The 23,948-nt window shown below is 41.3% G+C and overlaps 1 protein-coding gene across 3 annotated transcripts in view; it reads right to left on the bottom strand.

Moving 5' to 3' along the window:
* The window catches only part of slc16a2 (solute carrier family 16 member 2), a 153,755-nt gene that overhangs the window by 36,146 nt on the left and 93,661 nt on the right, over positions 1-23,948 (bottom strand). For 2 of the 3 annotated variants that reach the window (XM_084332228.1, XM_084332229.1), the window contains exons 2-4: positions 21,908-22,052; positions 17,871-18,369; positions 12,913-13,056 (exon numbers count right to left, since the gene is read on the bottom strand). In XM_084332228.1, the coding sequence (XP_084188354.1) occupies positions 12,913-13,056; positions 17,871-18,369; positions 21,908-22,052 (788 nt within the window). The remainder of the gene's footprint in view (positions 1-12,912; positions 13,057-17,870; positions 18,370-21,907; positions 22,053-23,948) is intronic. The other variant, XM_084332230.1, reaches the window with a different exon arrangement.

The raw sequence follows: 23,948 nt of genomic DNA, 5'->3' as shown, positions 1-23,948 counted from the left end.
GGGCCAAGTGACCAACGGCCCAATACACACTGTAATAGAGAGCAGAGCGGAAAACGAACAGTTTTCGAATGCATCGCATCATCCAACTTTGACAATGACAGCGGTCTGCAGCACAGAGCCTGTAAACTCACGGATGTCTCATGGCCAACAGGAAAACGCGCCCAGTGACGTATTCCATGGCCGGGAGGAAATCCTGTGACCCACCCATCCTAACATGGAGTGGAACCAGGGAACCCCCCTTCCCCCTCCCTGTGATGCGCTGACCCCTCAGCCGACAGGGAGACTGACAGGCAGGAGGTCCCACCTCCAGGCCAATCAGTAAAGGGGGGGAGGGATTTATTAGTCCACCCCTTATGACCCCTCACCCCTGATACGATGCAACAACAAAGCAGAGCCATGACACCAGTCGTAGCGTGCTACATGAAAGCGCATTATACCTGTTAGGGTAACAGCTTCACATTCTGCACGCCAGCCACAGATGATAACCTCGTTTGTGCAAAAACTGGCTTTACACACGGCTTCAGGCTCATGTGCGAACTTGCCACCTGAATTTTTACACATTTACCCTAAAGTAAGAGAAAACACAGACCAAAGAGAGGGGCCAAAGGCCTTGGTACAAGAGCTACACATGTAACTTCTGTAGGCCAACACCTAACCCAGTTGTGGACTCAATGCCACGTTTACTTAAACGTGAAAACACGATACACACAACCCTCTATCACGATAAAAAAGGGCAAAAAGTTCACTCACTACTGCAAGAGGAATGCCGTTTTATATGATGAGAGAAGACATAAGTCCTCGATCAAGTGCTGGTTACAGGCCTTGCTAAGCCTACATAATAGCGACCAACAATTTTCAGAGAAAACTGCAAGAGCACAACCCCAGCAGTAGCTGAGGGATTACACCGTATCCCCAAAAATATAGTGAATCAACACACATTTTGTAAACAAAATCATATTTGAGGGGGAGGGGAGGGGGGGGACAGGGGCAACCCAGGGGATAATTTTACCCACACCCCCTCACCACCTCACCCCTGATACGACGCCAAAAGAAAAAAACAGAGCCGTGATACCAGGCGCATGGCGCGCCAGATGAAGCACATACTTCTACCTGTAGAGTAAAAGCTTTACATCATGCACGCCAGCCACAGCCGGAAAACAGGTTTTCCACAGCTCTGCTTATGTGTGAAAACTTGCCACTCGTTATTTTTATCATTACCCTTAAGTAAAGAATAACAAGCTAAGAGAGGGACTCAGGCCCTCGATCATATGCCACTATGTACAGCGTTGTAGGGTAACACCCAGCCAGTTGTGGACTCAGCCACGTTGTTTAAACGTTACATGAACACACACACAACTTCTCATCATACAACAAAAAAAACAGTAAGTTTTTACTCACGTAAAAAACAACGCTGTTTTTAGGTAGAGAGAAAGACATAAGCCTTGGCCAATGCTAACCTAAGCTATACAAAAGCGACCAAGACAATTTTCACACCACACGTCGTATCTCCAAATGTAGTGAAGTAACATATGTTTTGTTAAACAAAGACATCTTTATTAACCAAAAACATTCGGGAGGGGGAGGAAGGAAGAGTGGAGCAATGTCCTACGGACATCTTACCTGCACCTACGTACGCAGGACGAAAGGCCGCAACACAGGTTGGTCTACCACGTTGACGAGGCCTCTCGCTGGCAAGGCCAGAAGAGGCGATGGCTGGAGCCTCGCTCCGGCGTGACGCCCCCCTCCTGCAGCCGGTCATGGTGCAGGCCCGACGACATCTTCGGCCAGAGATGACGTCGTAGTCAGAGTGCCAGGGCCCGCTATCCTCACGGCTAGCGCCAATGGTTGTAGGCTTGTAGCATAAGCTAACAGCTAACTCCAGGCTAACTGATAGCATCGAGCTAACGTTTCTAGCCGAGCGTAGCCGCCAGCTAACGAGAATAGCGATACAGGCCAACACTACAGACAAAAGGGGAAAAAAGGCAACACACGTCCCTCTCACAGAACGGTGTTTACCAGCAACGGCATCGGCAGCAAGCCCCGTTGCTTACCCGGGTTTGTAGCCATCCTGAGCTCGGAGATATTCTCATAATGAAACACCAAGGCCGCATCCTTCGTGCCGGGTGTTTTCGTTTTGAAAAACGGGGCCAGCCTGGTGGCAGAGGGTATCCGTTTTTCAGAGACCCGGGAATTGAACCGCAGACTCGAAATCACGGCCCCAGGAAAACAAAGCTACAACTTCACCGAGGAGGAGTCTATGTTATCGTGGGGCATCAGACTAGAACCCCCTCCACGCCGCTATGAGGGCAACAAGGGATTCTAGCCTGGAGCCGACTTTACGCAAGCTGTACAGTTGTCCCCCCACAACTGATACACCTGAAGCTTGCGTCGCAAAAACATCACCCGCCCAGAGAGGCCGTCAGCCCTCACACAGCCGACCGCCTCCCGAAGCATAGTATCCAGCTGCAGAGCCGGAGACAATGCCGGCGGGGATTGCTCAGCGATGTCAACGCAGCTCCTTTTCTCTTCAACAAACTACTTTGATCACTAAACTAAAGTGGTGTATACAGACACTTTCCGGTGGTGAAAGTAGGGAAGGAGCTGATTGTGTGGCCACGACCCCGCTTATCTAGGAGCGGATGTGGGTGTGGCCAGGCAGAGGTGAATATAGGTGTGTACATGTGAAAGTTATTTTCAATATTAGATTGGATAAAGGGATAGTTCCACTAAGAGCAGAGCGTAAGCTATACGATCTATAACCTTAGTCGGGGACAGGCCTAGTGTTTTTGCGACTCACAAGTCTGTTTGTATGTAAAGAGGGGAAGAGAGAGAAGTGCGCCAGGTTACTCAGAAGATATAGGCCTTCACTTTATTATGGCAACATGAGGTCTGTTGTTCACCACGACCAGTGCTTTTTAAAGCAACCCCATCTTTTCATCCATCAACACCAGAGCAGCTATCATGGTTTTCTTTTCCTAACAATGAAGAATGACATTTGCAAACTTTGAATCAGTCAAAGGTGGATAATACAAATGTTGGGTACAGTTAATGTGCCTTGTCAGCCCATATTGTCCAAGAATTGGTTCATGTGGACTTAGAAACCCTATGGTGCTAGAGAAAAGGTCATGGGGTCACAGAAGTTAATAGGTTTCCTCCTATTAGGATCAAGAATATGCACAGGAAATATCATGGCAATCCAGTTAAGAGGGTCCATTTACTGTATGGTTTATGCATATGAAATGTAATCAACCTATTGTTTAGTTACACAATTAGTAGCGGTATGTAACTTAGTAACTAGTATGTAACTTAGCACTTTTATATAAGACACACTTTATCTCTATCTCTTTTCCTCTCCCTCTCTCTCTCTCTGTCTCTCTCTCTCTCTCTCTCTGACATACCTCTCCTCTACATACATCAGATTCACATTATGTGTCTCCCACACACATACACATACGTCACACATACTTACACAAGGCCCCTCATCGTCCTGTATATCCCTTTTACACACACCCACACACACGGACACACACACATCTGATCTCATAACTCTTTCCATATATGTAATACCTCTTCACACATCAGTACCGTATAGGGGTCCTGCAGGCCCTAAAGGCGTTCTTTCTGTTATATAGCCATTTTGTCTTTTTCAATCACTTCTATGATAAACAATCCCTCCAAAATACCACATTAACACACCAAGCCCTTGAGGAAAAGCCATGCTGCGATTTGGTATCAAACACTTTAGACATTTGGAGATTTCTGTACGAATATTTTTTTTCTGTGGTTAGGGTGCGTGAGAAAAACATGCAGGTATGAAGGTGCGGTTAAGGTGCATGACCACTCCTAGACCCAGGAACGCTAAAATAAAATAAATATATAAAAACAGGTCTGAGATCTTTTTCTGCTGTGATCTCAACATAACCTCTTCAAGTGCCACCAAGTTTCATGTTTACGTTGCAAATCTGGATAGTCGATATAGTTCACAAGGAAGATATTCTTTTCTATATAATTGTGTCTGCCAGAGAGGATTCTGCCCTGATCTGCGCCCTAGTGGATAGACTTTTCAACCCTCCAGGTAAGCGCAAAATATGCAGGCAAGTATGTGAACAATGCCGCTAACAACACAGCCGCTTGTCTACTCATACGCATGGTTAAAAGCAAGTATACCGAGACACTAAGGGTGTCTGAGTGTGACAAATACACACAGAGGACCAGTGTGACTAATGTGTCGCAGGGGGCATGAGAATGGGTTGGCTGGAACAATGAGCAAATAGGTGCTGCCTTAAATCTGCCTTCAATCCTCTAACCCCCTAATCCCAGATTGCAGGAGCAGCAAACTACTTTGGAAATGTTTTGATTTGTTTGTTTATTTCTTTATTTACCCAGGGTAGATTCTTTAAAAAAGTGCTATTATTAACACTATGTTACTGTTGAAAGCCATACCGAGACCCCAAGAATGCAATACCGGCCAGATCCTGCTAGGTGGCAGTATCGCCTACCATTTGAAACCCTGTTCCAGACTGTGTGTCACATCTAATGTCGTCCGGGCGAAGAATTTAGACCAAGCCAAGTGAATCGCTTGATGCAAGCACTTTGAAACACGTTCAGCACACTTGAGGCATATCTTGTGCCACTTCATGTCAGGGACCCGATGGACATCAATACTGGAAATCGTGATCAGACAATTGGAATATTCTTTTTGGAATAACCCTAATGAAAGGTAAGGACTATCTGACGTCAATTCCACCTTGATCCTACAATGATTTCATATCGATCCAGCCATTATGTAGTATTCAAAACGAATGCCGTTGCTGGCGATCAGAGCATCAAAAAACGACAACGCCAACTCTACTTCCTCAGAAGGCTGAGATCCTTCAATGTCTGTACAAGGATGTTGAGGATGTTCTATGAGTCGGTGGTGGCGGGCGCCTTCTTGTACGCTGTGACCTGCTGGGGCAGTGGACTGAGAGCAGGGGACACAAACAGGCTGGATAAGCTGGTCAGGAAGGCCAGTAGTGTGGTTGGGGTGGAGCTGGACTCCCTAGCGAGGGTGGCGGAGAGGAGGAGCCTTGCTAAGCTCCAGGCCATCAGGGAAAACCCCTCCCACCCACTATACACAGACTTGGCGGACAGGAGGAGCAGGTTCAGTGCCAGGCTCACACTACCTAAATACAGCACTTAACGGCACAGGAAGTCCTTCATTCCAACAGCCATCAGACTATACAATGCATCACTGTGCCTCACTGCATCACTGAGCACAGAGTGGCAGTTACCATCTTCCTGGACTTAGTTTGAAACAGCACTGTGCAATATTACACCTACTGTAGACCTCAGTATATTTTTACTGTATTTATTTACTGTATATTTTATTGCATTTTTATTCTATTTTACTCTACTCTTATCTTGGGCAACTTGATTTGATTTGTGTTATTATTCTTATTCATGACCTGTTCTGTCTAAATGTTTAAATGTTGAGCGATTTGCAGTGTCAAAATTCCCACGGGATAATAAAAGTATTTCTATTCTATTTTATTCTATTCTATTTGATGCATTCATGATGAAACATAATGTTACAATCAGCCTGGACTCATGAACCTTATGAACAATCGTGTCCAGTTCATAGACAGTACTCTGCTGCCATCCTGTGGCCTGCCGTCACTACTGCAGTTGGTTCTGCCCTGCATGTGTTTGTGCCTGTCTGTGTTTATTAATCTGTTCTCTGTCATGCTCATTGATCTGCTCCCTGTGTATCTGCTATCTGTGCTGTGTCGCATTATCTAGTCCTGTGTTCTCCCCAGTATGGTTGTATTGTGATCTAGTCTAGTGTTGTCTCGGTGTGTGTATCTGTATTCGGTCCAGTCATGTATTCTAGTCTGTCCGTGTCTCCCCAGCTGTTGCTTGTTTGTAATCAACCTCCGTATTTATGCCTGCCTGCCCGTGTCGTCATTGTTCTGTTTACCCTGTGTACTGCCTACCTTGTCTGCGTTAAGCTCCCCCTACCCTGTTCCTCGCTATTCTGTCGTGCTCCCCGTTATCCTGTCGTGTACCCTCTCGCTATGCCTGCCGTTAGCAGAATTCCCCTTTGTAAATTCTGATCGTAAGTTTATTCTAGGGGTGCACCGATATATCGGTCGGGTATCGGTATCGGCCAATAAGTGCCTTGTTGACTGCCATCGGCCTGTCGGCAGATAAGCTCAAATGTGCCGATGGCAGTAGCCGATAAATATCCATCAATTTGTGTCGCGTCAATCTGGTCCACACATTCAAACTTTGAAAAAGTTTCAGTCAAGCGACCTGCACAACGCCGCCCGCACACACACACGCTACTGCATCAAAGTTACTACTTATGATTAACAAAGGCATTCGTTTTGTGGCATTAACGTTATATAGTTACACGTTCAATAACATCAGCGTATTTACCCGAACATAGCAAGCATTACTCATTCATATCTCAGTTCCTTCCTTTGCTCAGAGAGCCCGTACTGAATTGTACCCATTCTGCAATCTGTTAATAAAGTTTTCAATCAGACAAATGTATAGAAAAGCTTTTATTATAACATTCGTTGCAGTAAAATCAATATGCCTCGTTTAGTACTCCTGTGGAGCGCTGGTAGTCCACTCGTGGCCGGCGGGGAGCTAACATTATTAGCTTTGTTGTTGAGCTCTCGTAAAAATCAATGGCGGACATCCCGGAAGTAAAAAACGAATAAGCGATTGCCGATTGGTGGTAAGAACAGCAGAGGCGGGTGCAAGCGGTGTGACGTAATTGGCAGAATTGACTGTCAATCAAAATTGTTCTGTTGCATTGCTTTGGTTGAGAGATAGTGCTCTCTTATTAAAACTAATAAACAAGTCTTGAGCAAGACAAGTTAGTCTGTTATGAAAGCCAGTGAGTATTGTATGACTCAGACTTCAGCAATAATCATGACTCATGAGTAGGGATGCCCCGATCGATCGGCCACCGATCGTTATCGGCCGATAATCAGTATAAATATGCGATCGGTGATCGGTGATAATGCTTTATTTTCGCCGAGCGTCAAAACCGATCTCACTCGCTCGTCTCGCTGAGTTCTGTCTCAGACACCGGGAGCTGTGCGGTGTCTGCTCCTCCCTCCAGCGCGCATGTAAACACGGGTCTAGTAGTCTAGTCTAGTGTGACGGGAGGACGGCATCTCCCTTAGCTAACGTTAGCTATCGTTACAAAATGACCCAGTCAACCATTCACTTCCAGTCCAATACATGATGAGGCATTGTCTAACCGAACGGTATCTAGCCAGCCAGCTACCGATAGCTCCTGACATCAACAAACGCTCCAGCAAGTCTAGTATAGAGACGTGTATGATACCTCAGCTAGCTCATGTTAGCTGACGCCAGCTCACTGTTCAAAACGAAATGTCCCACTGAACTAAATAGTTCACAGAGGCGCTGTATCAACGTTATATAGCCGGCCAGCAGTAGCCACAGATAGCTCCTGATATCAATGTATAACATATATAACAATATATAACACTCATTCGATGCGTATTCGAGCTGAGGGCATGTTGTTGAATTTGATCAATAGGGTCCAGCTGCACCTCCGGAGAATCCTGGCCGTAGCTGCAGGCTACTCGAGTATAGGGTCTAGCTGCAGCTCCGGAGAATCCTGGCCGTAGCTGGAGGCCGATATGGCTCACGACGATCGGTGATCGGTATCGGTGGCAAAAAACGTGATCGGGGCATCCCTACTCATGAGCATTATAAAATAAAAATACACATGGCATGGTGGAATTAATACCATAAACATATTTCTTGATGTTTCCTTTTTTTAAGTAAGTAAAGAGGCCTATGTTCATATCGGTGAGCACAATTTGTAACACAAAAAGAGAGACGTGTAGCCTATTTATTTATTTATTTAATATTTTATTTATTCATTTTATTATTATTATTTTATTTGTTGCCATGCCTAAAATAATAGTCAAGCATAGGGCTAAAACATTTTCATAAACAATAATATAATTTTTTGTTATATGGTTAAAATAAAAGCTTTTCTATACATTTGTCTGATTGATTGATTGAAAGCTTTATTAACATATTGCAGAATGGTTACAATACAGTACAGCTCAGTGGACTGGAGGATGAAGACCAGAAAAAGACTTTAGGCTTTTTTACATAAAGGTCCTCCATTTTCAATTCATCAAAACATTTAGAGACATACAAATATACAGTAGTTTCATAATTTTTTTTTAAAAAGAATATAAAAAAATATATATTTGAAAGAAAAAAAAATTTGCCACAAATATCGGTATCGGTATCGGCCGATTGTGTTAGTTGAACAATCGGTATCGGTGGCAAATTGTCATATCGGTGCAATTTGACAAGACTACAAACACAGCGACGCACAGTGAAAATGCCTATATTTTAAAGTGTGGCGCATTTACTACAGGATGAGGATAATAGCCGGTTCTCAGTGTTAAGGTGTGAAAAGGATGGAATATCAGTCATAAAGTCTTCATCACACTAGGCTTTTCATCCCCACAAATAAATATTTCCAGACAGCTGGTACATTTCTTCATTGAAACGACAGGAGAGAATTGTTTGGGAAGGCTACTGAAAACACTCACTTTTACAATCAACACTGAAACTAGGCAATAAGCCTTGGTTTCCTACTTCTACTCATGTTCATTATTTCCCTCACCTCTGTGATCATATTGTTGTATCGTCTCGTCTGTGTCCAATCTTTTTGGTCTACTTTTTAAAATGTTGTATTTATTTTATTTTCTATTCTATTATTATTTATTTTGTCCCCTTTTCCCTGTTACCCTTTGAGAGGCCCCTTTGTCCTCACGCCAGGCCGTCATTGTAAATAAGAATTTGTTCTTAATTGACCTGCCTGGTTAAATAAACGTTAAATAAAATATAAATAAATAAATAAATAAAACACAAGGAGGATTACAAGACACATTTTACATCATAATGTCAACGGTTAAGCAAATACAGGGTGGGAAGTAGTACAAAACTAAATCTACATAATTTGTACAGAGTAGGCAATGATTGTGCTGCAATTACAATGTACAGAACGTATGACCTTTGAACAATAGATAAGCTACAATAATGCAGTATTGCTCTTCTACTATTCATAGAGACAGAGAGCAAAGAGGTCCTTCCCCCACACAGAGGGGAAAAGATTCTATCGCTCTCCATTGACTTTGTATCGTGTGACAGACAGTGCCTCCTTGTCATTTCGGTCAACTAGCAAACATCAGAACTATACCTAAAGTATACTGTGTGGTGGGATGCACTACCAACAGGGTAAAGAACCCAGAACTAAGTTTTTATAAGCTTCACAAGAAAAAGAGCCTTTAAGAAGAGACAAATGGATATAGGCAATAAGATGTGAGGCATCAGCAGCAAGAATGGGAAAACTGTGGGACCCTAACACTCAATAACCTACTGTAGGCCCACTAGGCCAATGTGTGCAGCAAGTCATGGTAAATAATAATGTAATGGTAAAAGATACATCAGAAAGCTATAGCCTTTAGTATTATGTTTGCAAGTTTCTTAGTTAACTAGCCTGCAAACAACACTAGCTAACATTAGCTTGCTAACAGCTAACTTGCCCCATCATCATTTTAGGTCAAAGTTTTTTTTGCCATAAACACTACTTTTCCTCCCTCCTCTTGTGTGTCTAACCTGGAGATATTGACAGGATGTTGTTTGTCAATATATACCTTGCTCTCTGGGTGCTACAATAATCATTTGACATGCTGATATTTCATGTTTTCAACTACCTACAGGCATTTGGTTAGGTTTCCCTCCTTGGTTGCATATTACTGAGCCTCCGGAGGGTCGTATGACCCTCTATTTGCCCTATCTCTATTTGCACGCTTCATGGATAACACAGTGATTGAGTGTGGCAGTAATTGGAAACACTGCTCTTTGCCATGAATTTAAAAAAAAAATTGCACTTCGCAGGAAGGAATTGCAATGAATGTGAATTGCAAGAAACTTGTTTGCATTATGTTTCGGAGCACATTGCGTGTGATTCACATGATTCTGTGTGCTTATTGTGCTTACAAAAGAGGTGAGGTACATGTGATCACATGTTATCATAATAAAAGCAAGATAATTATCACACTTAGTCAAATCATGTAAAGCACACATGGAACCATGTACATCACATGTGAAGTGTCTCCAGAACACATTGGAAACAGATGACAGCCTGTGAAAACAGATCTGAAACCCCATAAGGGAAATGTCTTGTACACACTGTTCTAAACTGAATCAAACCTACCAGAATCTAGAATGCTACTTTTTGGCAACACATTGCCAATACTTTTTGCTAATACTTTCTGGCAGGGGGTGACTTGATTATCTTGCTAGGAATCTAATTTGTTCACTGGGAAAGTGCCAATTCTGAGAAATGTTTTTATGCTGCCTAATCTGTTAAAAGGAAAGAATAAATATTTTTTTTTTACCTCCACGAGGAGGTTATGTAATAGGTCCTGTCTGTGAGTGAGTCTGGAGGTAAGTGAGTGAGGCTGTAAACAGGATATCGAGATAACAACACATTTCCTTCTCCTTCCTCTGTCTGTCTCAAACGCTCTGACAGAGATGGGCAAGAAAGATTTCATGTTCTCTGTTCCCTCCGCTTGGAACAGCCTGCAGAAAGACTTGAGACTAAAGTAACTCTCTCTGAATTTAAAGCACTTATAAGCTCAATGGTGAATGAATCTATTGGTAATTATGTCTGTTCTTAGTTATCTATATTGTTTTTAGGATTGTCTTCCTTCTCCATCTCTTTTATTATTAGTGTTGTCGGGGCCCAAGTCTGCTTCACAAAATAGATCCTTGATCTCAGGGAATTTTACCTGGGGTTAAATGAAGGTTAAACAAATAAAGGAATGAAAAGGTGCCATCATGTAGCCAAACTGAATACAAGCATCACAGGAGTAATGGCCAGATTGCCATTAACATTTTCTGTGCACATTCATGACCCCAAGTGGAAGAAATTTTTGGTTACCCCATGACCTTCTCCTCTAGCACCACCATCGGGCCAAAGTTTGGAGTTCCATTCCAAACGTTCAATACATGAAAGAAAATATGATTTGAGAGACATTTGTAAATTTACTGTTCAAAAAGCTAAGAAAGGGATTAAAAGGAGATGTATTTCTATTGTTGGGGTTAACTTGTGGAACAATGCTGATATACATTTAAGAATGAGTAATTCGGTTTTGGTTTTTAAGAAAATGGTTTGTATAGCTATTTTTGAAGATTACAAACGTGAATAATTGTTTTTTTGTTATTTTCTTTTATAATACTGTTTTAGAGTCTAATCATTTATCATATATTCAGTTAAGAATATAGGACAGGCATGTATAAGCATTATGCTTCAGTCTGTCCCTTTTAAGTCACTGCCAAATCAAAGATGATGAATGATTATGCATATTGTACTGTGTGTGATGACCAGTGTTGTGCTAGTTACTGAAAAATAGTAAGTTACTTTACTAGTTACTCATTTCAAAAGTAACTCCGTTACGTTACTAGTTACTTACACCCAAAAGTAATGCGTTACTGTGAAAAGTAACTATTTAGTTACTTGAAGATGAAAAAAATTGCTCCCATGCAGCCAGATACAGATACTCAAAATCGGTTGATCAACTTGACAGTTTCCATTCACATCACTGAACTCTGCTAAGCAATGTGGTCACCGTCTAGATACAAACACAAATCACAAACACAAATGTCCCGACGTAATAAGAAATGCACCGTGCCTGCTCGGGGAGGTTGCGCGCATGCACGTTTAGGTTGAGCGCATGCATGTCTAGGTTCTAGGTTGAAAATAAGTGCTTGAGGAAAAGCCTTGATATCTGTCGCCGGAGCGTTTCATTATAACAGTCTTGCAACGTTGTTTAAGATATCAATCGTGCATTGCAACGTTAGAATAGTTAGGATATCAATTGTGCATGAAAGGACTATATTTATATTGTTTGATTAGTATTGATGAGATTCCCTGGCAGATTTGTAGTCAAAATGCGTTGATGAACTTGAGTTTCCATTAATTTACATTCACATCACTGCACTCACCAGTGTCTGTCGAGATGTAAAGTTAGTCCAGCAGCCCCTTAAACATTTTCTTTGTTTCATTTCCATGTTGTACTGTATATTCTCTCTCCAAGTAGTTGAAAAAAGTGTTCCGTCCCATTTGCTGTGTGTCGCCTCGTATCATTCTACGCGGGTGGCGAGTGGATTTGGATGAGTGACAGTCCTCGTAGTTAACGTTAGACTCCAGTATCTTTGAGCCAAAACACAAATGACATAACTAAAACGTTATTTTCTTTTCGCTCGACAAAAGAGAAATACGCGAGTGCTCTGCCTGGGCGCTGCCATTATCAGTCAGGAATCTCAGGAATAGTAAACAAAACACGCCCCCAGCATAGCGTTCCCCGCAGCCAGGCAGACAGGATATGAGGATAATAATAATAATAATAATAATAATAATAATAATAATAATAATCACTACCGCTCGCTATCAATCTACGCCGTATATAACGCAAATAACACAGTGACGAACCATTCAGTAACGTAAGTAGCGTTACTGAATTTCAAAAGTAATGTGTTAGAGTACTAGTTGCGGCAAAAAGTAACTTCGTTTCTGTAACGCGTTAGTCCCAACACTGGTGATGACTGAATAAATCTACTACTACTACTACTACTACTACTACTACTACTACTACTACTACTACTACTACTACTACTACTACTACTACTACTACTACTACTAGCTACAAAATCCACTGTGAATATCCATGACCCCTAGGCGGAACCCTGTTGATTTTGGTGACCCCATGACCTTTTCGTCTAACACCACCATATTAATGTATAGCCTTTATGATGTGCCTGTAGCTGTACACCCCCCCCCCCCCCTTTGCTCACCTGCATATAGATCTTGTTGACCCCAGGAATGAGGTCCCCAATCTTGCCAAAGGTGAGTCGCCCCACGCCGGAGGAGGCCCCGATGCACACCAGCAGCACCCACTCCTTCTGAGTCTCTTTGAACTGCTCCTTGACAAAGCTGATCTGAGGCAAAACGGAAAACAGACAAACCCAGCGCTTAGTGAGCCTTTGCTTATTAGGTTACCATGGGGTTAGATGTGTTATTATTGTTCTAGGAATTCCTTTTCGTTGTTATTGTTATTCTTCCGTATCACACACTTGGTCCTAGAGATTGTGAGATTTGGTACAGATTAGAACATTTGAGCAATTATACCTATAATGTTTGCCGATATGTTTTCCCACCATTTGTATTTATTTATTTATTTATTTATTTATTTGTTTATTTATTTATTTATTTATTTATTTATTTATTTATTTATTTATTTATTTATTTATTTATTTATTTATTTATTTATTTATTTATTTATTATTATTATTATTATTATTATTATTATTATTATTATTATTATTATTATTATTATTATTATTATTATTATTATTATTATTATTATTATTATTATTATTATTATTATTATTATTATTATTATTATTATTATTATTATTATTATTATTAGTAGTAGTAGTAGTAGTAGTAGTAATTTTAAAACCTTCAAACATTATTTTCATAAACTGCATAAAATTAGCTGGACATAGTTATCATTTGTTAATATATGTAGGCTATATATCTTCTGGCTGTCTGTAACCACTGGTAACCACTTACAAAAGAAAATGCCTATGCCTACTGCCTTCTATGCAATGGTAGAGTAGGTAAAACATTGGAAATGTATATTACTGTTACTGTTCCACTGTGACTTGTTTCCACATAGCAACCGTTGTTTCTTCCAACATGGAGGACAAATGGGCATTCTAAACATTCCATGAAAAGCCTTTATTGGGGAGATCAAATTATCCTTTGTCACCGCGGTCAGCTGCTGTTATTGCTGCTAGTGGCTACACTTGTTTTTTGGGGTGTTGTGATTATGCCTGGAAAAACTACCCACAACCTGTCACTGTGGAAGGATGTGATCACAGGGAGTAGCACGTCATCATGTCATATAACTTGTGTCCGTGTGTGTTTGTTTGGTTTGTTTGGAAAGTGAGGGGAAGTCTTCTCCATCCATATTCCAAAAAACCCAGGTCTTGGAATAACAAATCTCATTCATTCTGGCCCTTTCCATGGCCCTTTGGAACAGCGGGACAGGACATAATGCTATACTGTGGGTCAGACACTCCCACTTCCCTCGACCCCCCCCCCCCCCCCCCCCCCCCATCACCTGAATCACATCCAAAATATGAAACTGCTTTCTGAAGTCCTTCCTGACCAGAAGTGTGGTGGTCCGTGTGAACTATTTGCTCTGCTTTGAAGGGCGCTACATGCTAGGGGCTGACATCAATGGCCATAGGATAGGCATATTTAGGGACACAGGGAGGCCATAACGGAGAGGTTTCCTGAGGTGGTTGAGCTGATACAAAGGCCGGGGCGTTGTTTACATCTGGGCCTGGGCCTGAAACAACAGCCCTGACAGGGGGAGGCCGTACCAGGAATATCCGACATCTGGGTGGAGGGAGTGACTGACTTTGCAGCTTCTTGCTACATTTAATCCACTGTTTCCTCTCTCTCTCTCTCTCTCTCTCTCTCTCTCTCTCTCTCTCTCTCTCTCTCTCTCTCTCTCTCTCTCTCTCTCTCTCTCTCTCTCTCTCTCTCTCTCTCTCTCTCAAGGCGATCTTCCCCCACCTCCAGAGTGCAATCGTTCCTAAATTTTGGTCACTTGCGTTAATTGTAGGGGTGTAACTGTACACAAAAACCACAGTACGGTACGTACCTCGCTTTTGAAGTCAAGGTTCGGTACGGGTTTTTGGTACAGTGGGGGAAAGTTTGGCTTTCCATGTTCCACTCAGGGGTGATGTAGTGTGCAGTAACTAATTGTACTTGTAGGGCTGTCAACGAATATTCTATATTGAAATTAATAATCGACTTGAAAAAAATATTAGATTGTGAAAAAAACAGCCCCTCGTGGGCGGTCGTTAGTGGTTAACATACCGTTGAATTAGTTCGGTACACTACACAGCCGTTCACAGAAGATCCTTAAGAACTTCTACTCATGTACAATAGAGAGCATCTTGACCGGCAACATCACCTCCTGGTTTGGGAATAGCACTGCACAAGACCGAAGCAGACTACAAAGAGTGACACGTTCAGCCGAACGCACAATTGGAGGGGGGCTCCCCACCCTCCAGAACATTTACTACAAGCGTTGCAAGGGCAAGGCTAAGAGAATCATTAAAGACTCCAGTCACCCGAACAACTGCCTCTTTGAACTGCTGCGGTCAGGCAAGCGATACCGGAGTCTCAAGGCGAGCACAGAAAGACTCAGAAGAAGCTTCTATCCCCAGGCCATCAGGCTGCTAAACGAACAATGAATGAACACTACACAACAACAACCACCAAACGCACATAGCACACACATCCACACGCACACACTCACTTTAAACAAACACACTGTAGCACCCACTCCACACACTTTATAGCACACACCCACTTTAAACAAACACACTGGTGTAGCACCCACTCCCCACACTTTATATTTATGGATGAAGGATTGCACTACAACTCGTACACCTTACTGTAAATTGTACCTAAAATTGTACCTAAAATTGTACCTCATCCCATTTCTGCTTTGCACTAGATAGTACTGTACATTAGTACACTGCATAGTATTGTGTATTGTATATTATATGGTAACTCAGAACATTGTACATATGTCTATACCAAACACTGTGACCTCATTTTTCTTCTTCTAAATTCATGCTATATTATGTTATTATGTTATTTGATACTATCTTGTCTAGCACAGTCTCTGGAGCGTAACAGTAAGAAGCATTTTGTATGAAAGTATTCTGTACTTCTGTATGACAACTATTAAAGAACTTGAACTTGAACTTGAACTTCAGTATGGTACGGTACACACTGAAACGGTTCGGTTCGGTACGGATACATGTACCTTTACTTTGCCTCCTCTGTCTCTTTCTCTCTGCTTTGCTCATATGCTTGTCCCCCTTGTCTTTGCTCATACACCCCCCCCCCCCACACACACACACACACTTCCTGCATCTTTCCTGGAAGTGTCACATCACTTTAAAGGGATAGTTTAGATTTGTGGACATTAAGTGATATGAAATACTTGACCGTAGTGTAGTGGATGCAAAGCTATTATTAGCTTACAGAGTCCCGTGGTCAGAGTTCTGGCCGGTTTCCAAGCGAACTGGAAAACAAACCAAAACTGTCACAAAGTCATCGTCCTTTGGATACTACTATCACTATTTTCCTTGAAAAAAGCTGGTGTATATCTACGCGCTGAAGCCGTTTCACAGGTAATGCGGGCTATCAGCTGTTTCAGCTGGAGGACCATGGTTTTCTTTTAGAGGTGGGTAACCCTTTGTCTGCATGTTGTGGTGTGGCTTAAACCTTTTTGGGGGGTTTCGTGACACCGTTTCTGCTGTTTGGTGCCTGTCTAAAGCCTCCCAGTTTGCTGGGAACCCAGCCAAGTCTCCAACCTCGGGACTCTGTCAGTAAGCTAATAGCTTGGCTTCGACTACACTACTGGAAAAATATTTCATACGACTTGATGTCCAAAAATCCGAACTATCCCTTTAAATAGCAGGCCTGCTATGATTAACGTAAATAGCTACACATTGTAGATCAGAGACTATATGCTGCAGAATGACTAATAACCAGCACAATAACTTGGCTTATTGAACCACTACAGCTAGTGGTCCTCATTTAGTCTTATAGACGCATTCCAAAAATATCACAGATTGGTGTGTCTCTTCTCTTTTATACAATGGGTAGTTTCGGCCAAACAATATGATTGGTCAAAATAGGCATTCCAGTCATGCTTATAAAAGCACAACCTGTGGACAATAATGTATGAAAATTACATGTTCACAAATGTTTAAAATATGAAAATAATACCTCACGTAAAATGTCTGGGGCGAGCCACATTGACTGTGTGTGTGTGTGTGTGTGTGTGTGTGTGTGTGTGTGTGTGTGTGTGTGTGTGTGTGTGTGTGTGTGTGTGTGTGTGTGTGTGTGTGTGTGTGTGTGTGTGTGTGTGTGTGTGTGTGTGTGTGTGTGTGTGTGTGTGTGTGTGTGTGTGTGTGTGTGTGTGTGTGTGTGTGTGTGTGTGTGTGTGTGTGTGTGTGTGTTGACAGGCAGATCAACCAAGCTTTCCTTTCTTAATTTGTATACACTTTTCTATGCAATAGAATAGAAGTGGCGTCTGGCGTCTGTACCAGCCCACATTAACCGTCTAACCTATAACAGAACAACTTATCCTGACAACTCTGACAGCAATTTGGTGATCAGTGTCCAGCTGAAGAAATGACCACCTTTAATATTTGGCTACTTTCTTCTGTCTGCTGTAATGGCTGCACACACCGCAACCGCCGTGCCTTGTCTCACCACATCAGAGTTTGCCCTGCGCTTTTAGTAAGTCTGGCCCTGAATTCTTCAACATACAGTATGACACATTGCACCATTAATACTAAGTAAGTAAGTAAGTAAGTAAGTAAGTAAGTAAGTAAGTAAGTAAGTAAGTAAGTAAGTAAGTAAGTAAGTAAGTAAGTAAGTAAGTAAGTAAGTAAGTAAGTATTTATAAAGCACCTTTCATACATGTCATGTAACTCAAAGTGCTGTACACTAACATAGGCATATATAACGATAAAAGCAATAAAGTCACAGTGATCAGTTAAGATCAATGGTTATAAAATGTTTTTTTAAAGAAAAAATAACGTAAAAAGGAAAACAGTCAAGAAAGTTTGGGAGAACAGGTCCGCACAAACATGTCCGTTCTTACTAACATAACTTTACAATTCCCAATTCCCGTCAAGTTACTTACCAGATGGATGTACGGCACAAAGTAGCCAAACACAGCCGTGGCCACTCCGAACGCCCACAACCTGTACGTGACGTTGTGAAACACGCGCAGGTTGAAGTACTTCCTGACCTGACCCCTGACCTTGCTCCAGCGGCTCATCCCCTGGCCATTGGCCCCCGGCTGGGCTTGGAGGTCGCCGGGACATGGACCCATGCCCGGAGGCCCCATCCCTCCTCCAGTAGGTAATAAGGGTTTAAATGTCAATGCCAGCAGAGCTTGGACCAGCATGAAGAGGCTGAGGATCTGGAAGGTCCTGCTAAGTCCCATAGGCTCCACCACCTTCTTAAGGAGGACCGGGATTCCCATAGAGAAGAGGCTGGCGCCGGCTGTCACCACCCCGTTGGCCAGGCCCAGGCGCTTGCGGAAGTAGTGGCCCAGGATGACCAACGTGGGCTGAAAGGCGAAGGAGGAGCCACAACCAAACAATATGCCGTAGGTGAAATAGCGTAGGCTCAGGGATCTGAGAGAGCAAAGATGAGGAGGAGGTGGGGAAATAAGGGGGAAATGGGAGATGGTATGAAGATCAGTAAGATGAGGGAAGAAAAGGAAGAAGGAGGATTTCCCCCCCCCCTGAAAGTTCTAGTACTAGAAACTAGTACATTCAAGAAAAATAACATATGAGGATGAGAGACATCTTTGGGAATGATTAGCTTTACAAAAAGATTAAACTCCTCTCTTCAGAAAACTTCTATACATTTTTTATGTGAACATATATACCAGACTTGTGTATTATTCATGTATAAATATGTACATGTCATGACTTGCTTAGTGCTTTCCATAAGTTCTTTTACGTTTTTCTCAGACATTCACAAGACTTTCATCTTCCGTATTTTCTGAATTCCCTTAATCAGTATATGTTGAAATACAGGACCATCTCATCAATATAATTGATCTACTTCCATCAGTACAACATTATTCAAACAATATCTGAAAAGGACTCTAATTAGTGAGGATTTATAACACTTTATATGAATTTCATTGTAATGCATCACAACTTGTAAACACAAACGTCTATGTAAATTGTAAATTTCTATGAATGTTTTCTTACTTCTTGATCTTTGATTTGTATGCAATCATTGGACCTCATTCTCAAACGGAGAAAGTTACCAACACTTATTTTTACCTTTATTTCTACACCCCCACTATCCGCTGGGTGCATACTATGACCGTTATCATGTTTTGTAACAGATTACAGAAATTCAAGAAGCATATTGGAACGTGAGGTTCTGATATGATTTGATTAATATATCTGCATTATTTTATCCCACTTTATGCTTTGCTCTTGCTGCTTGTTTTACACAGATTGCATGTCTTATGTCTTACTGATGTAAAGCAATTTGAATTGCAATCCCCTGTATGAAAGGTGCTATACAAATAAATTATTATTATTAACACATTTATTTTTTCGCATTCTCGAACGGCTTCTTTTCGTAAATTCTTTCGTAGCTATGAACAGGATATAAGAACTTGAAAAGGCAGTCGTAAGTCGGACAGACTGGGAGAAATCCTTGGGGATTGTGTTCACTTCGATTCTACAGACATCATCGGCATTAAATAATTATAATGTATAATAAATCGTATAATATAATAATATAATATATAATAATCGTATAATGTCGTATAATAAATACAACAATATTTGGATCATCATGTTTTGCATTTATAGTCATGACTCAACGAACCATGTCCGAAAATAAATAAATAAGAACTAAACCCAATCGTGTGGATATAACTACTGTATAGTGGAATAGACTGTATTAATATTCCATATACCGTCTTGTTCTCTATGATATTATTTATTGTTGGTTTTATTTATTTATTACATTGCTTAGTGAGCACATCATAAGAGCCAGTGGAGAAACGGCTTAGTGAGGCAACTGCGCTCAGAGCACACACACACATACACACACACACACACGTACTGTATATGTGCGTAATGAATCGTTCCAGCAACAGTAGGCTTACTGTTACAGGTATACAGTAGGTGTGTGCGTGTGTGTGTGTGTATGCGTAAGTTATAGATTCATATGGAATTCGTTAATCTATTCGTTAGTCTATTCCACTATATCCTCGCGATTGGGTTTAGTTCTTATTTATTTAGTCATTTGCAGTGTGTGTGTAATGCTCACGATGCCTCATTGAGTCATGACTATAAATGTAAAACGTAATTGTTAACGATTCGGGGCCAACCATGTATATATACGTGATTGGGAGCCAGCGCTTAACGGCCAACCATGTATACGTGTTAAGCTTGATTTTGTTTTTATTCCATTTTAATATCCCGGATGTTGTCACGGAGCTGTATTTTGGCTGGAAAAGGCATATTGGGACTCCGAAAGTGCAGTACCGGCCCGATCCTGGTATTGGCGCTGTCTCGAGAATGCAGTTTCCCCTGTTGCAGACCGGGTGTCACTTTCTTTCGCTCCAGGTTAGCTTTTCTGTTAGCCTAAAGCTATGGCTTCACCAGATCGCCTGGAATACTTTTTGCGATGCCGAATTCAGTATGCAGTAAAGGAATATAGCATGAGCCAATGGACATATCAATCTACCAGATGGCGATCAAATAACTGGGAAATTCTTTTTGGAATCCAACCGGCCACAGGTAAGAGCGATTTGACGTCAATTTCAGCCTGATTCTCATAGCCATCCACCCGGTCAGCGTATGATGTTGCAATAACGAATGCCGTTATTGGTAATCAATCATCAGAAACGACTTCCCCCGCCCCTCCCCCCTTTCATGCATTCATGGTGGAACATGATACCGATCATATGCATTTTGATTTTTAACTCTAGCTTGTGTAGGGCCGTAACGCCAATCATTTAACGTTATTACCTTAGCGCCCTATAACTAGCTTTGCAGGAATTACCCCAGACCATTCCGGTATATAGTTCATATTCACGACGCTATATAACGGGAACGTATTGATGATTTTTTTTTTCTTTATGGCATATTGAAGGGAAGTTTTATACTGTCAATTGATAATGACAATGGACACATAGCAATAATATAAAATATAGATTTAGCTCTACAAACAACCTCACGCACAGTGAAAACTTGTAATGAAAAGCTGGCCTCATCGAGTGGGGCCCCGTCTAATCCCAATGGCCCCGAATGTGTTAATGATACAAATATTGTCGTATTTATTATTATTATAATTATTTAATTACGAGGATGTCTGTAGAATCGACGTGAATGCAATCACCAACTATGTATCCCAAATTAAGCCTTTTACCAGTTTCATCACCTGTGCATTGTATGTTACTATTGCAGTTTACTGTTACATTTGAACTCTGGTTGGATGCCAAACTTATTTTTGTTGTATTGTACTTGTGCTGTATAATGACAAATCTATTTGAATCTAATCTAATCAAGTTTTGATCAGTCACAAATTGCTTTTGTGCCATCTGTTGAATATTTCCCCCATAAGGGTCAACATAAACCAGATGCAATGGATAGCCTCTCCTTATAAGGAGCTGGCGGGCCGTTTCTGTATGCAAATGAAGGTGTACGAGAATGCACTTCCAGCACTTCCAGTTCACGCGTTCAGGAATCCGAAGGAGGATTTTCATAAATTTGTTAGTACAAACTTTTTACGAAGATAGTTACGAAGATACTTACGAACATGTTCGAGAATGAGGTCCATTGTTTTTATCTTTTTTTGGAAAAACAATGTATGACTATTGATTTTTATATAGGGGAGTTATATAATTTTTTTTACTGTATCACTCGATTGTCTGTCCAGGGGGGCGGAGCTTATACATGTATGCATCATACAGGTTCATATGTCCAGGGGGCGGAGCTTATACATGTATGCATCATACAGGTTCATATGTCCAGGGGGGCGGAGCTTATACATGTATGCATCATACAGGTTCATATGTCCAGGGGGGCGGAGCTTTTACATATAATGTATTATACAGGTTACAACAAAACAACAGAGTGAAAATCAATTAACTTAAACTAGTGATGAACTTATACATGCTAGAATATGTCTTACGTTGCAAAGGCAGAGCTGAGCAGTCCTATGAATGCCAGTGTGGCCCCGCCGACTGCTGTCTTCCTGCAGCCAAAATGGTCTGTGAACATGCTGACCACTGGAGAGCAGAAGAAAATCATGCCCATGGCCAGGGCCCCCACCCAGGCTAAAGAGGAGAGGAGAGGAGGGGATAGGAGAGGAGGTGAAAGGAGGGGGAGGTTAGAGGAGAGGAAAATAAGGGGAGAAGAGAAGAGAAGAGAAGAGAAGAGAAGAGAAGAGAAGAGAAGAGAAGAGAAGAGAAGAGAAGAGAAGAGAAGAGAAGAGAAGAGAAGAGAAGAGAATGGGAGGGGAGGATGCCATAGGGGAGAAGGAGAAAAAACAATACAAAGAAGTCAAGTTAATATAATGAAACAATACACTGGGAAGGCTAGAACTATCAAATGGAGCCCTACCTTAGCACATATACTGTACACCTTAGTAAAATAACAATATCTGTGGTCAAAAAGCAAATAACAGCTGGACAATATGCATATCAGATTGTTTGCATTTGTGAAAAAGAAACCATGTTTACAGAAGTGCCTTATCTTCAATGTCCTGTTGTGCTATAGCTGAGACAAACAACTTTTCCTCTGGAAAGCCAAAGGGTATGTCCAGGGCATACGTATCTTTGTTGAAATACAGAGACAATGGGTAGTGTGAGTGAAGTCAGTATAACCTCACAACCAGTACATTTTAAACCAGAACCACATTTAGTCAAATACAATGTTGTGAGGCCAAGGAAGAGACTGTTGAGTGTGTGGAGTACAGGACTACAAAGGACACACAGATTCCTAGCATGTAACATGTAGTATAGTAGTTAACGTGGTTGTTAACCCAGGGTTATCAACATTTCACATATGCTGGCCAATTCCAGTGGGTTGTCCATGATTTTTATTCAGGGTTAACTGTTGCTAATGTGAAACAGTGTTTGAGTTCAGAATCATCATAATTGAGATCATATTTGTTTTGTCCAATCAAGTCTGCTTAAAGTGTGCTATCGAATCACATGGCACAATGTTCCAATTTAATGTTTTAAAAGATTGAATTGAATAAAATTAAAAGAAATGATCACTGACAGTGTGGTTAGCTACTCTGTAGTACACTGCAGACAGGCCATAATGTTGTTGACGGAAGCCTCCGACTGTTGCCTGTGTCGAGTCGGGTTAAATAAATGAAGAGACCCTCCAAAGATATATATCCGTTTCAGTATTTTTAAGTTAATAAGAGAGAGAGAGAAATTAGACCTTTCAGTTGCCTCTCTGCTGTCCAGTTCAGCACCAAGGACAGCGCAGAGCCTCAGCACTGCTGTGTTGCTGTCCCAGTGGCATTATACTGAAACCAGACATGAAACGTGATATCTTGTTGCAGAAGAGGCCTTTTGCTTATGCAAAGAAATAAATCTATTTAAATGAGATAAAGTAAAAAATATGTGATGTAAAAATAGAACGTTTCCGAGATAAAATGTCTAGGGGTAGTTATTGACCAGAAATTAACATGGAAACAACATGTTAACTATATTCAAGGAAAAATATCTAAGTCAGTAGCAATATTGTATAAATGTAAGGATATATTAAACTACAAAGCCTTGCACATCATTTACTGCTCACTTATACTTCCTTACATATCTTACTGTGTGGAAGTATGGGGGTCGACATTTAAAAAGACAGTAAATCCAATAGTCTTACTGCAAAAGCGGACCATTCGGAACCTTTTCAAGACTGGTTACTATGAACACACAAATCCATTGTTTATAAAGTCTCATATTATGAAATTTTATGATTTGGTATTTGGTTTATTATAAAACTATGCAAATAATGTACAGAGCTAAAGCAAAGTTACTCCCAGACGGGGTGCAAAGGTTTTTTTCAATACATGAAAGAAAATATGATTTGAGAGATATTTGTAAATGTACTGTTCAAAAAGCTAAGAAAGGGATTAAAAGGAGGTGTATTTCTATTATTGGGGTTAACTTGTGGAACAATGCTGATATACAGTTAAGAATGAGTAATTTGCTTTTGGTTTT

This window comes from Notolepis coatsorum (genome assembly GCF_963971535.1).
Source record: "Notolepis coatsorum genome assembly, chromosome: 16".
Taxonomy (NCBI): domain Eukaryota; kingdom Metazoa; phylum Chordata; class Actinopteri; order Aulopiformes; family Paralepididae; genus Notolepis; species Notolepis coatsorum.
The sequence above is the reverse complement of the archived record's forward strand: the minus strand, read 5'-3'. Positions and strand labels throughout refer to the sequence as shown.